Genomic DNA, 14,583 nt, shown 5'->3' with positions numbered 1-14,583 from the left:
AGTTCTAAGTGGACAAACAAAACTGAGTTGGAGTCAAGTCCAGCCATTACGCTCACTGTGGAGTTTGAAATTTAGAGAGAAAAGTCAGAGAGACAGAAAGAAATCAAAATCACAAGGGGTTATAAAGAACATCAGATATGCAATCAAATGCAACAATTAGTTCTGCTTTTACAGCAACATTTGATACATAAATTCCTCACAAGTTTTTGCATCTTCCTTTGTCTTTGAAGGAAACAAGAATAAACTGCAATATCACGTAAACGCTGTTTCTCTTGAACAAAAAAATAAAAGATAAAAAAATACATTGTTACTCCTCTGTTTAAACTTTATTTACAAATAACTGGGTATTTCTAATCTAGACATAGAAGCTCTTTCCAGGATAAATGGCAATAAGCTATGGATGATCTGAGCCCATGTCTCACAAAAAATACAATAGTTTTACTTGGTATCAATAAACATTTTAAAATATACTAAATTTTGCCAAGTGTCACAATCATTGTCCAAACTGAATAGTAGTCTGAGTGCTGAATGAAGTGCATCAACAGAAATTATAGATTTTAGTGTAACATTTCCTTTTTCACTCAAGATCGCCAGTTATCCTTGCAAGTCATTAAAGCAAGTATCACAGACCCGGACAGGCTTCTTAGAAGAAGGAGTTAAGGCATTCTTTGCTGAGCACTCGGCACAAAAGATATTTCCACACTGTCTACAGTGGTGCTGTGGAAGAAAAGAAACACACAGTCTGAACAGCAATGACAGGGAATCGATCACTAGTAGAGATGACTATCATATCAAGCCAACTCTCGTGCTTCAGAAGTTGGTTTGAATCTTTAAATAGTAGTTACACAGCGCACAGAAGGGCACAGGAGTAAATCCTTTATAAAAGGTATAGGAGTAAAATATTCAGAAGCACTCCACTGAGCCAGGAGGGTATAACAGTTTCGGAAGCGAGTTCTCCTCTGGAATTTCTCCTCTTGAACTTGTTTTGGTCACATAAAACATGTTCTCCTTACTTGTAACTACCTGCTTTCACATGGGAAGTACCCTTGAATCAAAGGATCCAGTAGCCTTTGTTCAAAGCCTACCCAAAGGACATCACTACGGACACTGCAAGACAGGGAGAGCTACCTAAAAGCAAGCCAGGAAGCGCTGTAAAATTAACTTCATGAATATCCCTCATCCCCTTCATTGCCAAGTCACTTGTTGAAGGGTTGGTAATCTCCAGATGAAGGGCAGACCCTGCCAATAGAGGGATGCTGACACCTTGGCTGACCACAGCTGATTTTACAAAGAAGGTCTGAGTACAGACCTAAACCACATCCAGTTGCTTCTTCTGTCACTGTTTATAAAGTAATAGTCACAAAGCACCAGATCATGCTGATGCTTCATATTTTCACATATCTAATTTCAACAAATTTACATTCCCTTAATACTTGTAAATTGTCCGCTTACACATAAGTTTACGGTAAACACCCTTACAACAGTGTTGCTCGCTTAGATGACTGAACTATTTTAACACTGTTTATAAACTGACGCTGTTAAAATGGCAAAAGAATAATTAATAAAGTAAGCTCTGCAAACTTTAACGTTCAAGGCATTGCATGCAATAACTGTATTCTGAGATGCCCTGAGTATCACAGCACTATTAAGGCTGTTTTTGGAAGTTTGTATCCTATCTGAGAGTTTGAAAACAATAGAACAAGCAAATCCCCCCAGACACAGTAAAACACACCTACCCTTCTCACTGTCACTGAAAAGCCTTTTCCACAGGCCATACAGTTCTGTACCTCATTGTCTTCTGCCCACTTCCTGTTGAGAGCTTGGGTGTGTTTGATCTACATAGGACATATTAAAAAAAAAAAAAAAGGCAATTTAAAAAAAATTCTTATCTGATTCCTACTAATTTCCTCTATTTTTGCTGCACACACTACTCAGTGCAGTATAAAAGCACCAATTCTGTCATGATACTGAGAGCTTATATTTGTTCAGAGAGAAAATCTTCCAAGTTTCCAAACTATGAGCAGATTTAAGAACCCACAGACAGCAATATCACCCATGTACACCACAATCACAACATCTTAATCACTCTGGAAAGGTAACCCACCACTCATCTGACACAAACTTGAAATTCTCCTAAGTTCCCACATAGAGAATCAACAGCTTTAACTGCTTCAAATCAAACTATACCTGTAATGACTGGTTTTCGCGGCCAAGTTCCTGCATTGCGGCAGTAGTGTTGTCCAGCTTTTTCTTCATTTCTACAAGTTTGGCTTGAAGCTTTTCAATTTCTCCCTCACTTTTTATACACCTGAGGAAAAACAGTAAACCATCAGCTCAAAGCATATGAGGCAACGTACACTGCCTCCTTTGGGCAGGTTGTCGCGACTGAGGAGTTACTCATAAAATCCAGCCAAAAACATTCTTGCTGTGAAAAGTTCTTGGATGACTTGACTGGAAAAATGTTCTGTTGTAACAATCAGTTTAAAATCATCTGGCATTTCTCCCCAATATCTGTGGCTTATTATTACCTGGAGTAACTCCCAAAGCCAGGGACAGTACTGAATGCAGTCCAGCAGCAAACCCTGATGAGCACCCCTGTGCAACAGGACACTCTCACAAACCAGCTGCAGCAGATCAGGTCAAACACCAGAGCAGAAAGGAAACCTTTTTCTTTTAGCAAAGCCACCTCCCATCAGCTGAAATTCAGTTAACTGTTGAAAGCCAAATTTCAAAGGGTGTTTTTCTGCCAAGCTGTAAACAGCTGCTGGGTGAGTTAAGCACAGTATGGCAAGGGACTGCCAAAGAAAGAGGATCTCACTTGAACTGATCCCATCCTTTCCCAAGGTCTGCTGCTCAAAAACCAAATCAGCAAGCTTGACAGTATCAAAAAAAGTTTTCCACTTTGCCTTCACCAAACATGACAGGAAATAAGGACAAAAAAAATTTCCTGTCTCACAGGTGTTTCTTCTACCCTTGTAATGGCTGCTTTCAGGTAACTCCTGCTGCCTTGCATGCCTCCTGCTGCCTGAAGGCAAGGTGCCCTGCTCACCTAAGTCTTACATATATTGTACAGACAACAGCAGACCTGGAGAAAAGATGACTGTAGGTTTTGAAGAGGAAGAAAATGCCTCTTGTGTGAACCTTAGCCTATCTAATCCAATTATATGTTCATTCGCCTAACACTGAGCAGTGGGAGCACCTGGAAGTCCCTAAGCAAACTGGATACTAGTGCAGGCACTAAGGATGCTGTTCCAGGCTTCTGCATGACTCCTCTACTCCAAGAGAGTCAAGGCAGGGAAGCCTCAGAGTGGTGGAGAAGGGTAGTTAACTCAGGTACGAGAAGCTCCCTCTGTCAGGCCTTGCAACACTCATACAACAGATGAGATGAGATGAGATGAGAAGCCACAACCTACACATCTTCAAGCTCAGAGGAGCCCAAGGGATCTAGAAGGCTCTTAATGGACAGCCATAAATCTTCAAGTCCAAACACAGAGCTCTGGCTTTGGTGACAAGTAAGGTCCTGATAAGCCTGCCTGATTTTCTATAAAACAGTCACCCTGTCAAATCCCACAAAGAGCACAGTTTGCTCCCAACACCCCTTGCTGTGCTTTGGCAGGGAAGACAGAAGGTTGCACTCTGGAAACCACACTCCCAGCCCAGGTATTAGGAACAAACATGGATTTAAATAAAGCATGCACAGAGAATCCCAAATCAACAAGTATTCAGCGTGGGGGTATCCATTGCCCAGACTACACTTCCACATTGTCAAGACCACAGCTCACCTCTCCAGCAACGCTCTTCTCTCATCCTGATTGTTCTGCACCGTTGCTTCCAAGACAGCGATGTCCCCACGTAAATCATCCGTCTGTTTCTCCAGCTCGCTCACTCGCCTCTGACTGCTTTGCCACTCTTTCTTCATAGTAGCCAGGTTTTCATTTAGAGCTGTGACCTGCATCGTGAGCTTAGTCTCCTTTTCCTCATGTCTCCGGCTTTCTTCTTCTTTCTCTTTTTTCTCTGTGTGCTAAGAAAACAATGGAGCAATGAAGAACAACCTTCCAATTATTCTTTCCCTATTCCCTGCATCTAATTGAGGCAAAGAATCTTACTGTACTAGAATCACTATTTTTAATCAACAAACCCCATTAGACAAGACTGTCATCCCACTGAACTTTCCTACAACATTAAACGCCTCAAAAGTTTCTGACCTTGTCATTTAAAAACCACTGTAATGTGAAACTAATTGCCAACCCTTTGCTTCCCTGAAAGAATCCACAGGTGGGCTCACAAAACAACAGTCTTATACTCTCTAACATACTAACCAGTTTAGCTTCAATTTCAGCACATTCTTTCTTCAGCTCCTCTTCTCTCTTTTTCAGCTGATCTTTGACAGCTTGATGGGTTTTTTTCTCCTGTTCCAGAGCTGAATTCATATTATCTATTTTGCCCTGCAGCTCTAATTTCTGTTGAATCAATAGCTGCTTTGCATCCTTGAGATTTGCCACCTCCTGTTAGGATACAGAGCTCAAAGTTAAAGTAGCAATATTGAAAGAGTAAACTATTTAAATTCAAAACGACTATAATTCTTTCCAACAAGAGGACAACAATAATTTTTAGTTTTACCACTGAAAGAAAGGATGATTTACAGCACAAACTATCAGTGACTTTCATGATCAAAGATTTTAAACTAGTACCCATATTATGAACAACATTCAAATTTTAAAATAAGTTTAAAATATGTTTCTACTAAAGTAGTGGAAGCTCTGTTGGATTATTTTCTACAGTTCTTTGAAAAGATATGTCCATCGTAATTTTTTACTCTGCTCTAAAATGTACTTCACATTGTTCTCTAGTTGCAATACTGAGGTTCAAGGCATTGTAATGACAATGTAAAATCCACACACTGATGGAAGGAAACTAATTTCTGTTAGTCTTAAACGTATAAAGAATTACCCTATGTTTTACGCAACTAGGATGGTACATTTAGTTTTAAATATTAGTTTTACTTGTTCTTCTGCAATAAAACATAAAAATCCTGAAGCAGAACAGTTTGTTAAATTTATAGGAATCCTCTTCCTTAAAATTGCACAGCCAAGTATACAGGTACTAACAGACTAAAACCAAAATCAAAATTTCCATCATGAGTTAAAATCAAAACAAAGGCAGCTAGATAACATATCCTGAGGACAGGGGCCTGGCCTATTGATGCACATCCATCCATACCCTGGCAAGAGACGGGTAACAGCATGTACGGCTTTAGGAGACAGCTTCTAGTTTAGTCTGATTGCTTGTACGGAGATCAAGAGATTAATATTAAGCTGCCATTGGTGTGCACACATTCTATATACAAATTTATAAATTTTCTTCTTTAGAATAGAGATTTCAAGAATGACGAGAATTACAACAACCCTTCCCCAAAATCCAGGGAAGTACTGGGCATAGATGGCTTGACAGAAACAAAGTACAGACTTCTCTCCAAAAATAAGAGACCATTTTCTAAACAGTGGAGAACAAAAGAACATCTGAAATTCATAAGAGATCATGTTACTTTCTTTGTATTAGCACACAGGGACTGTACCTTTATTTATACTTGTGCAGCAACTTGAACTCTGTGTGTTTTTAAAAGATGTAAATGTAACTCAGAATAATAAGGAAAATGCGAACTACAGCCTTTGAGGAGTGTTTGCTTCTACAGAGACTCAAAAACGAAATATGTAAAATGTGGCAAGAAACAAAAATTATTTAATTAAAGCCTCCAAACATTTATCCTTTAGAGACCTCATTTGATTGTTATGATTTTGGAAGAGAGTCAGTTTTTTATGAGGCTCCTGACATTGTTTCCTCCGCAAGTGTGACTTTTTAAGACATTTTAGAAACCACAGCACATGGAGGGAGTTTCAACTCTACTATGCATCTTTGCGAAGTACCAGATGTGCCTAGAATATTTGGGAAAGTTCACATTCATGACACTTTTGGACATCTTTCTGCACTCCACACTAGTTAAGCAAGGGTATGCACAGTCGATCTACAGAGAAATAGAACAAAAGTCAGGATGTACAACCCCTCTTGAAGCTGAGATATGTGGTCCACCTGGCCAAGAACACCGGGCACCAGTGCTCCAGGTTTATCACTAACCCAGTCAGCATTACTCAAGAACCTCATCAAAATCTGTGCTTGGGTTCCCTTACCTGTAACACTGACACTTACAGCAACCATCTTTGCAAAGCCATTCCAGATAACATCTACTGAGTAGGCACATATTTCTTAACAGGTTACAAAACACATGAAGACCAGTTTGTCTCAGTATACCTTCTCAAATTCTTGCTTGCAGGCTCTAAGCTCTTCACCCAGCTTGGCACTTTCTTTTTCAAGTCTACTCCTTATTTCCTGAAGCTCCGTTGTTTTACATTTTTCATTAGCCAAGTCTTTTTCTTTCAAAATCTTGAAGAGAAATAAAAAGTGCTAGAAAAGTTACTTCTTCCAAGTTCACAAAATAAAAAACCAAAAAACCACCGAAACCAAACAACCAAACAAAAAACATCCATGGTCCAAAACCCACTTGGGGGCTGTGTAATTAAGAGGGAACAATCACCACATATCTCTACCCACAGTTCATAGTGCAAACAATTAGCAGCATGTTTGCAGTTTCAGATTTAAAACTAATAACATTTTCCCACACATCTAGCCACCTAGAACAAATTAACAGCTAATTAAATCAAATTCACTTCAACTGTCTATTAAAAGTCCTGCACCAGAGGTTCAGTAAAATTGCTACTGCTATGCACTACAACATCGCTCTGCTCCCAAAATACCTCCGCTTTCAAGATGTAACAGAAATTCATAAAGGGTGCCAGTGTGGGGTGGATGCCTCTGTGTGAAGACTTCAAAAGGCAGAGGCACTTACCCTGTCATTCTGAAGATCCTGTAACATTTTGCTCTTCTCACCCAGCTGCTGGTCCTTCTTTGACGCATCCTGCTCCAGCGTCGACTTTGCTTTCTTCAGTTCCTGAATCTGCTGATTGTTGCTAGCGATTCGATTTCTGCTGGAAACTAATTCTTCTTGAGCTAGAGCAAGCTTTTCTTCTGTGGACTAATTACAAAGAGAACTCTGCAAATCATCTGTCAGTTTAAGAGCTTCAGATACTCAACAGGCACTTAAACATTTTCCACATGGAAAAATCATTATCTAGTGTGTAACATTCAGCTTCAAATGTTGACAAAGCACAGGTACAGAAACTTTTAGGTTACGAGCTTACCCTAAATAAAAGAAACTACCCCAGAACCATTTCCAGCAGCAATATCTTACTGTACATATTACCACTTGCACTCTTAAATGGCGAAAAGGTGAAAACTTGCAAAAGGGCAGAGAATGAAAAGTGACTAATAAAAAGAGAATTAACTTGAATTTGCTCACACAAATTTATTTTATTCTCTGGGCAAATCGACTGTTCTATAACTCTAAACAGCTGTTACTGAAGAGGCAGTGAAGCTGCACTGAAGATATTGAAAGTCATTCAATGCTATTTTATAGCAATGACTCAATGAAACCAGTTCTAGGACAATAATGAAATTTTTGCAAATCCTAAAATGAAATGTACAACCTAAAAATGCTAATGTCAGGATAAAGCATGGCACAGTCTCAGCTGCATCAGCATTTAAACACAAAATTTGAACATCCATTCAAACTCTACTACAGATTACATTTTAATTTGCCTCCAGTTCTCAACTCTCACCATTATCTAAAAAAAGAACTTGGATTTATCGCTCCACAACAGGTCACAAAAACCCAAGAAACTACATAAAACTTGCACCCAAGGTTCATTCTATTTGCTCACAGCAAAGTCAATCTTCGGGTTTCTTGTTGAGTTAGTATTCTGGAGGTTTATTTTTAAAGCCTTCAGCTTAGGCAAAGAATAGTTCTACTTAGAAGCATGTTCTTTCACAAAGAACCAACGAGAAAGAAAAACACCAAACTCATCCTCCACTCCAACATAATATTGGCATTTTATGAAAAATGTTGATGTCAAGACAAAGAATGTGAGGGGAGGAGATTTACTACTAGTGACAAATTTATTAGCTTCAGTGCACCAGTAAAGATTTAAATTCTTTCTCTTTTTGAAGTTCTTACTTAAATCCTAATCAAACCTCTTGTTGAAGGTTAGTGATTTTAAAAGGAATAATAAACACACAACTTTGACTTCACCTAATTATGCATTTGTTTCAGCAGCTCTTGTGTTGATTTAAAAATAAATTGATCACTGATGCTTCCTAACTGTTCCTTGTCATGTCTAAAGTGTTTTGCCTGTAGAGTCAGCCTTAGTTTGAAACACCAATGATGGAACACTGCTGGTTCAATAGCATTTTCAACAACTCCTGTGGCTCTCTAAAAGCTCAGATTGGCTTTTAAAATTAATTTGCAGACAAATTATTTGATTTGCTTTCTCAGTTATTGGAGTTTACTACTTAACACTTTGCAAGGTGTTAACTCAGAAAATGTTTTAAGCAAAATAGGAGATGCATTTGCAATTTCAAGCATCCAGCAAGCTGGGTCTTTCAGAAAGCAAAACTATCCCTCTGCTCCACTATGGGCACTGTAGGAACATGTTTTCCTGGCAATGAGAAAGGCTGGGAAGTAGAGCATTCTCACAGAACATCTTCACAGGAAAACCAACAGTCTCCGTGGTTTTAGGAAGAAGCATAATGAAGACACAGCTTTTATTCAAATTCAGTTCCACTAGAATAAAAGTGGTTACATCTGATTTGTTAGCACAAGATGATGAAATCTGGCTATGAAGTAGATTGTGATACCCATATTAAAAGCCCCACCTGGGGTATATTCCTCTCTCAATGCCACCCCCCAAAGTGGCTACACTGGGGAGCCAGTATTCAGCACACTCTGCACTGCATTATGCACAAAGATTTTTATAATTCAGTAGTTTCTCATATAAGAGACTTGGAACTCTGCATACAATTTAGCATACAATAACTTACATATGTGCCTCTTAATTGTGCTGTGATTAATAATGATGCTATCTACGCTAATTGGGAAACTATTCAATATAACTTTAACAGTAAATGCACCTTCTATCTATTTATGCCTTTCTTTCAGAAGTCCCCCCCAGAACCTTTCAAAATGAGCAGGAATCTTTGGGCACACGTTAAATGTTCCGTTTATTATCCTTGCTCCCAGCTCAGTCTCCAATGAGACTGTAATTCAGCCTGATTCTTTTGGAATGCTGAGGCGCTTGCATCTTTAACATAAAACCACCTCTCAATAACATCTGGTGCCATCTACCTTATTTAGTTATCACACAGTTTTACAATTGCTTCCAGAATACAATAGGTGTTCTCCCAACAAGATACCCACAATCATCAGATTGCTCTTTGAGATGGCAGACAAAACTGAGCGCATGGAAAAGGCACACTCAGAAGAAAAGAAGGTAATCTGTAGTTAATTTTTGTAAATAAAATCAGATCTCAGGATGACTAGTATAGAGTTTAAGCAAATAAATAACAAAATATCACAGTCTGATTTAGTACAACTTCGGCTGTTCTAGTGCAAATAACAGTGCCAATAGCAGAATTAGCTGGGTGTTAGGACCTGGATTCCTTCCACCTAAGCGAGGTGCACAAATGAGCATTTGAAGTCTTTGTGTCCCATCTTCCCGCCTCCCTGACTCCAGCCCACAAGGAGCAACAAAAAATTATTCAGAGACACCTGATCTCTCCTCACTTCCTAAGAAAAAGGGTTAGACTGACTGTAGCCAATTTAGGCTCTTGACTTACAGACTTGAGGTTTGGCAGCATGAATATTGTCCAAGAACGTCCACTGGAGATACACTGACAGTGATGCCAACATTGGAGGCAAAGAAACATTCTTTTGAGAACACAGGGGAAACCAGGACTGACTACAAAAAGCACAAATTCCAAGAATGAAGGATATCTGGCAAAGCTCAGGAGGACAGAATTCACAAAAAGTATGTTTGCACTAACTCAAAATCAAGGCAAAAATAACAGTTCTGCATTTTTATTAGATCTTCTATATAAAAACTGCCTTTTCAACATAAAAAACAATTGCATGTGCATATATATATAAAAATGTTGATATGTTATATATACACATATATATTTGTATATATATATATTTGTGTCTACATATACACACACATATTTAACAGTATTCTTTTTTTGTTATATATATTCTTTTTTTTAACAAAAACTGTAGCTTTTACAAGCACTCAAATCTTGCCCAGTTTCTTTTTCTTGTCACAGAGACAAAAATGTGTGAGTTCAATTACTGTTACAGACGGTACATTTTTTAAAACAAAGTAAATCTGCAGCAAAGAGTATAGACAACATTATATCTACATTCTCACCTCCGAATTTATTACAACACTTCTCAATTTTCCTCTGTGAATGTTTAACTAATTTGCACCTGGTTACAGCTACATCGCTAGGATCTTCTCTTACTGAACCAGAAACCGGGATTTTAAGGGAGTGTTTTGTTCTTCAGTCATGCTGACAGTGATGCTGACAGTGATGCTGACAGTGCTCCAGTGAGCAACTGCTCACTCTACGTCTCTCTCTCATGCAACCCCATATCTCCAAGTGCAAAACACGAAAGCATTCGCTCACTTTCCAATCTGCCCGCAGCCTCCCAGCCTGAGATGAGCCGGCCATCCCAGCAGCGATATTCCAAACAGGTGCCAGCAGATGGTGCTCAGTGCTCGGCCCAGCTCCTGCCATCCCCTCCCAGGAACCAGACCTACCACCCTACTCACCCACACCCTGTACAGCCTTTTATGATCTATCTCCACACCTGAAACCTGTGCCTCAGCAGTAGTGTGGTGCTACACCATGTGAGAATATTTAAGCTTTCTCTTTTTAACTAAAGAAAACGGAGCACTGCTCGGATCTTGTGATGCAGCCCGGCCTGGGCAACGCTGGGCTTCAAACTGTGCTGACTCCACACAGCTCTGCAGGGAGCTCATTTCTCTGCTAAAAATCCTACACTGAAAGACACCAAAGCTCCTCTTACATACAGGGTTTAAAAAGTTCTACTACTGCCTACTAATATGATTAAGACCAGTCTGAACCTCCGCCCACCCACCAGCTTCAGTTCCAAACTTTAACCAAAATCCACAGCTCTAGCTCCAATTATCTACTTTTATTAAGTAACTCCAAAGTAACAAAACACTCCAGATGACTGACTTTGAATTGGACTGTGAAACTCTACCATAAAGTTCTTCTGACTTGCGTGGCATTTTGATATTCAGGTCTCCAGACTTAACAGTATCATGCTGAGGCTTTCTGAACTTCCTTTTTCCTTTGCAGTCTTCTAAGACAAGTTATCACTGCTTCTTTAGGTTAACATTGCAACAAGGCAGCACCTCCACAATTAAAGATCTGTTCCTCACCTGTTCCCTCTTCTACATTTTAAAGAAAAAAAGTGGTGGCAAGCAGACTTCACTAATAGCAACTAATATAAGTTTAAAAAAAATAATAATCAGCAAACAGCCTCCAAGTTGGTACATCATTTTAGTACTGAGGACCCTAATCTTCCTCAGGCTCTCTAGGCTCCACAGAGACTTAGATAATAAATCAAGTTACCTGACTGCTCATCTTGAAAATCTTGTTTACCCATTGCCATCATTTTATTACATCTTTTTTACATGCATGGTCTCTCTCTCCCTTGCTACCATCCCCATTCAGGTTTTGAAAGCATGTGGGATGCTTACTGTCCTACTTTATACTTGCCAGAAGTCATCGAAATGGTTTAATAATACTTTTTCAGAGCTATTTTTGCAACAAGCGATACTTAAAACTATGCCCAAAAACCCAGTTGAGCATATTTGATGCTTTTATGGGTCACTGCATTACCAAGTGCTGATTTAAATGCATTGCAGGAAATCATCTCACAGAGATACATGTGCTGTAGTAACTAACCGTAAGTCATGCTTCACACTTTGATATAGCGCTTCAACCAAGTAAATAAGTATAATTAGCTGATAAGTAAAGCTGCTGTAACATGCAGGAAAACATGGCAGGTAACCCAATGCTATAGAGGAGTAGTATGATTAATAAAACTCAAGGGCCTATATGTAAAGGAGCTATTTCTGTTTTTCTTAAAATAACCCTGAACCTGGAGTTTGGCTAGGGCTCCACAGCTCACATGACGGCCACAAAACCTACAATGATTTCAGTGGTGGGACTGAAAGGCCTCCACTGGGCCTTTGAAATCTAAGCAGTCACCAAAGGCTCCCTTTATACATAACGAAGCGAACAGAAGCTGACATCTAAAAGAGATCAGATGATCTGTCCTCCCAAAGTGCCTTTTTCTCTCCATAAACTTCAGAAGAGCCTCGAACAACAGCGTCAGACAGACACAGACAAGGCTGTAGTGGGATTCATCTCAAGTGAAAAGTGCCAAAGCTCCACATTTTGCCAGCAGACAGTCTGTCTCTGCAGCACAGAATGTCCTGGGACTAACTGGAGCATTGGCTTAGCACTGGCATGGAGAGGGGCAGGAAAAAAAAGGACAAACCCCACATTTTCTGACTGACTGAGCTCCCAGCAACACCTCTTCGAAGGCACTACACCCTAACACCAAATCAAATAAACTCAGCTTAGGAACAGTAAAAACTTCAAGGACTAAGTTCAGATACCTGTATTCCAGGCAGGTCCCTACATCTACTGTTCCTATTAGCTCAACGCCTCTTAAATGTGGAAAATCAGCCAGGAAGAAGAGGAAGGGGCAAGGATGTGGTAAAAGATTTGCTAACTAAAATTCCAGTCAAATCACCTAGGAGACAGCACCTACTCACCTGGTGGCAGAGACTTTGCCCTAATTAGGTACACTGTTTAAATTAGTTGAAAGTTACAATATATAACAAGAAAAGGCAACATGAAAAAATAACTCTTAAAAGAATACAAAACCAAATCTTTTACTTTGCTGCTGTACAAATGCAAGGGTAGTTCAGGTAAACTGGCAAATACCCTTGGCTTTAAATTAGTTTCAGGATGTCCTCTGTCCCAGAGCAAGGGATTGAACACTAAATTCTCTATATAACTTTTTTCCCTGTTATATAACTTTTTGCACTGTTCCTTGGTCTTCAAAATGGATATAAAAAGATGTACTAAGTCACATATGACACTAAAATTACTGTAAGTACCTTAAGGTCTTGCCTGGTTGCCAGCAGCTCAGACTCTTTCCCATAAAGGTCCAGCTGCAACTTCTCCATGTTTTCTTTATGTTTTTCATAGGTCTTCTGTAAGTCTGCAAGTTTGGCTTTCTCTGCTTTAAGCTCCTGTGCTGACAAAATCGACTGTTGTTGCAGTTTGTTCTCCAGTTCTGCCTGAAACATAAGCATAGGAAGTTTCAATTAAAGTTGCAGACAGTAAAGTAAGTTTAATAATTTCACCAAACTGCATTTCAACCGTAAGATGAGAATTTTTTTTCCACTTACAAAAGAGCAGTTCAGTAATCTAATGCTTATGATTTTACAGTAATATTTTGTAAATACTTCAACAAAAAAAATAATTCATGTCAGAAGACTAAGTCTAACACATTAAGACTAAACATTAAAAATCTAAAGTATGTTTCCAAGTCCTGAAGTTTCCACAGTCTGACTAAAGCACAAATATGATCACGTAGCACAGAGCAGCCAAAGCTGAAGCAACATTTAACAGTGCATGGCACACAACACAACATTCCCTAATGTTGTAAGACACTTGAACTCTTTCCATTATGGTTTATGAGTTTCAAACTGTCACTCAAGAGAAATTCTTCTGGTATAGTAAGAGAAGACTTGGTTTAAAGCTGCCATGGATGTTCCAAAACACTGTAGAGTTTGTCTAAACTACCTTCAGAAAACTACTGCTTTACGAGAAAAGGGCAGCTCTTGCCTCATAGCACACTCCTGAAGCAAAAAAAACAAACTAGCCATTTTTATTGGTTTACTGAAACTCATTTCCTACAGAATCCATATTTCAGCACTGGTTCTTTTTAATTTGGTTTTATTATTTTTGATGTTGTTGTTGTTTAAATTTCCAACAGCATCTGCAGACCTTATTTCCACATCCTGACCTTATAATTTCCAACAAGACTACAGCAAAGAGCTGTTTATAACAAATACATTGACATAAAAGCCGCAGCATTTATCAGGGAAATTCACATTAGTTTTCTTAAAGGAGAAAGAGAAGTTAGTCTTACCTTTTCTAGAAGGGCCGTTTTTAATTCAGCTTGCAGTGTCTCACTATGTTTTTTCTTCTGCTCAAAAGACTCCTTCAGTTCTCTCAGCTTTCCCTGCAGATGTTGCTCGCTTTTCTCTTTCTCTTTCAGAAGACCCTGTATTTCCAGTACTTGCGCTCGTGTTGAATCGAGTTCTATCGACAACTGCTTAGAAATCTGCATTCAAAAATAGTAAATAACTGTATATAATTTTAATTTAAATCACTATTTGTACAACTGCTTATTGAACCACATGGATGACCAATTACAGGGTTCAAAAAACAAACAGTTTCACAGATGAAAAACTAGTCAAAGCTGTTAAAGCTGAAGATACAGCCTCAGAAAATTACCTCCCA

General features: G+C 39.0%; 1 protein-coding gene across 1 annotated transcript in view; it reads right to left on the bottom strand.

The window, feature by feature from the left end:
- EEA1 (early endosome antigen 1) overlaps positions 1 to 14,583 on the bottom strand; it is a 71,315-nt gene continuing 56,732 nt past the window's right edge. Inside the window, exons 22-30 of the mRNA XM_080363581.1 lie at positions 14,210 to 14,404; positions 13,170 to 13,352; positions 6,902 to 7,087; positions 6,307 to 6,438; positions 4,320 to 4,505; positions 3,783 to 4,021; positions 2,188 to 2,308; positions 1,737 to 1,835; positions 1 to 717 (exon numbers count right to left, since the gene is read on the bottom strand). Of these exons, the coding sequence (XP_080219707.1) occupies positions 595 to 717; positions 1,737 to 1,835; positions 2,188 to 2,308; positions 3,783 to 4,021; positions 4,320 to 4,505; positions 6,307 to 6,438; positions 6,902 to 7,087; positions 13,170 to 13,352; positions 14,210 to 14,404 (1,464 nt within the window). The 3' untranslated portion in view covers positions 1 to 594. The remainder of the gene's footprint in view (positions 718 to 1,736; positions 1,836 to 2,187; positions 2,309 to 3,782; positions 4,022 to 4,319; positions 4,506 to 6,306; positions 6,439 to 6,901; positions 7,088 to 13,169; positions 13,353 to 14,209; positions 14,405 to 14,583) is intronic.

This window comes from Nesoenas mayeri, assembly GCF_963082525.1.
Source record: "Nesoenas mayeri genome assembly, chromosome: 1".
In the NCBI taxonomy this organism is placed as follows: Eukaryota; Metazoa; Chordata; class Aves; order Columbiformes; family Columbidae; genus Nesoenas; species Nesoenas mayeri.
Note: the sequence above shows the minus strand (reverse complement) of the source record. Positions and strands in the feature narration are given on the sequence as shown.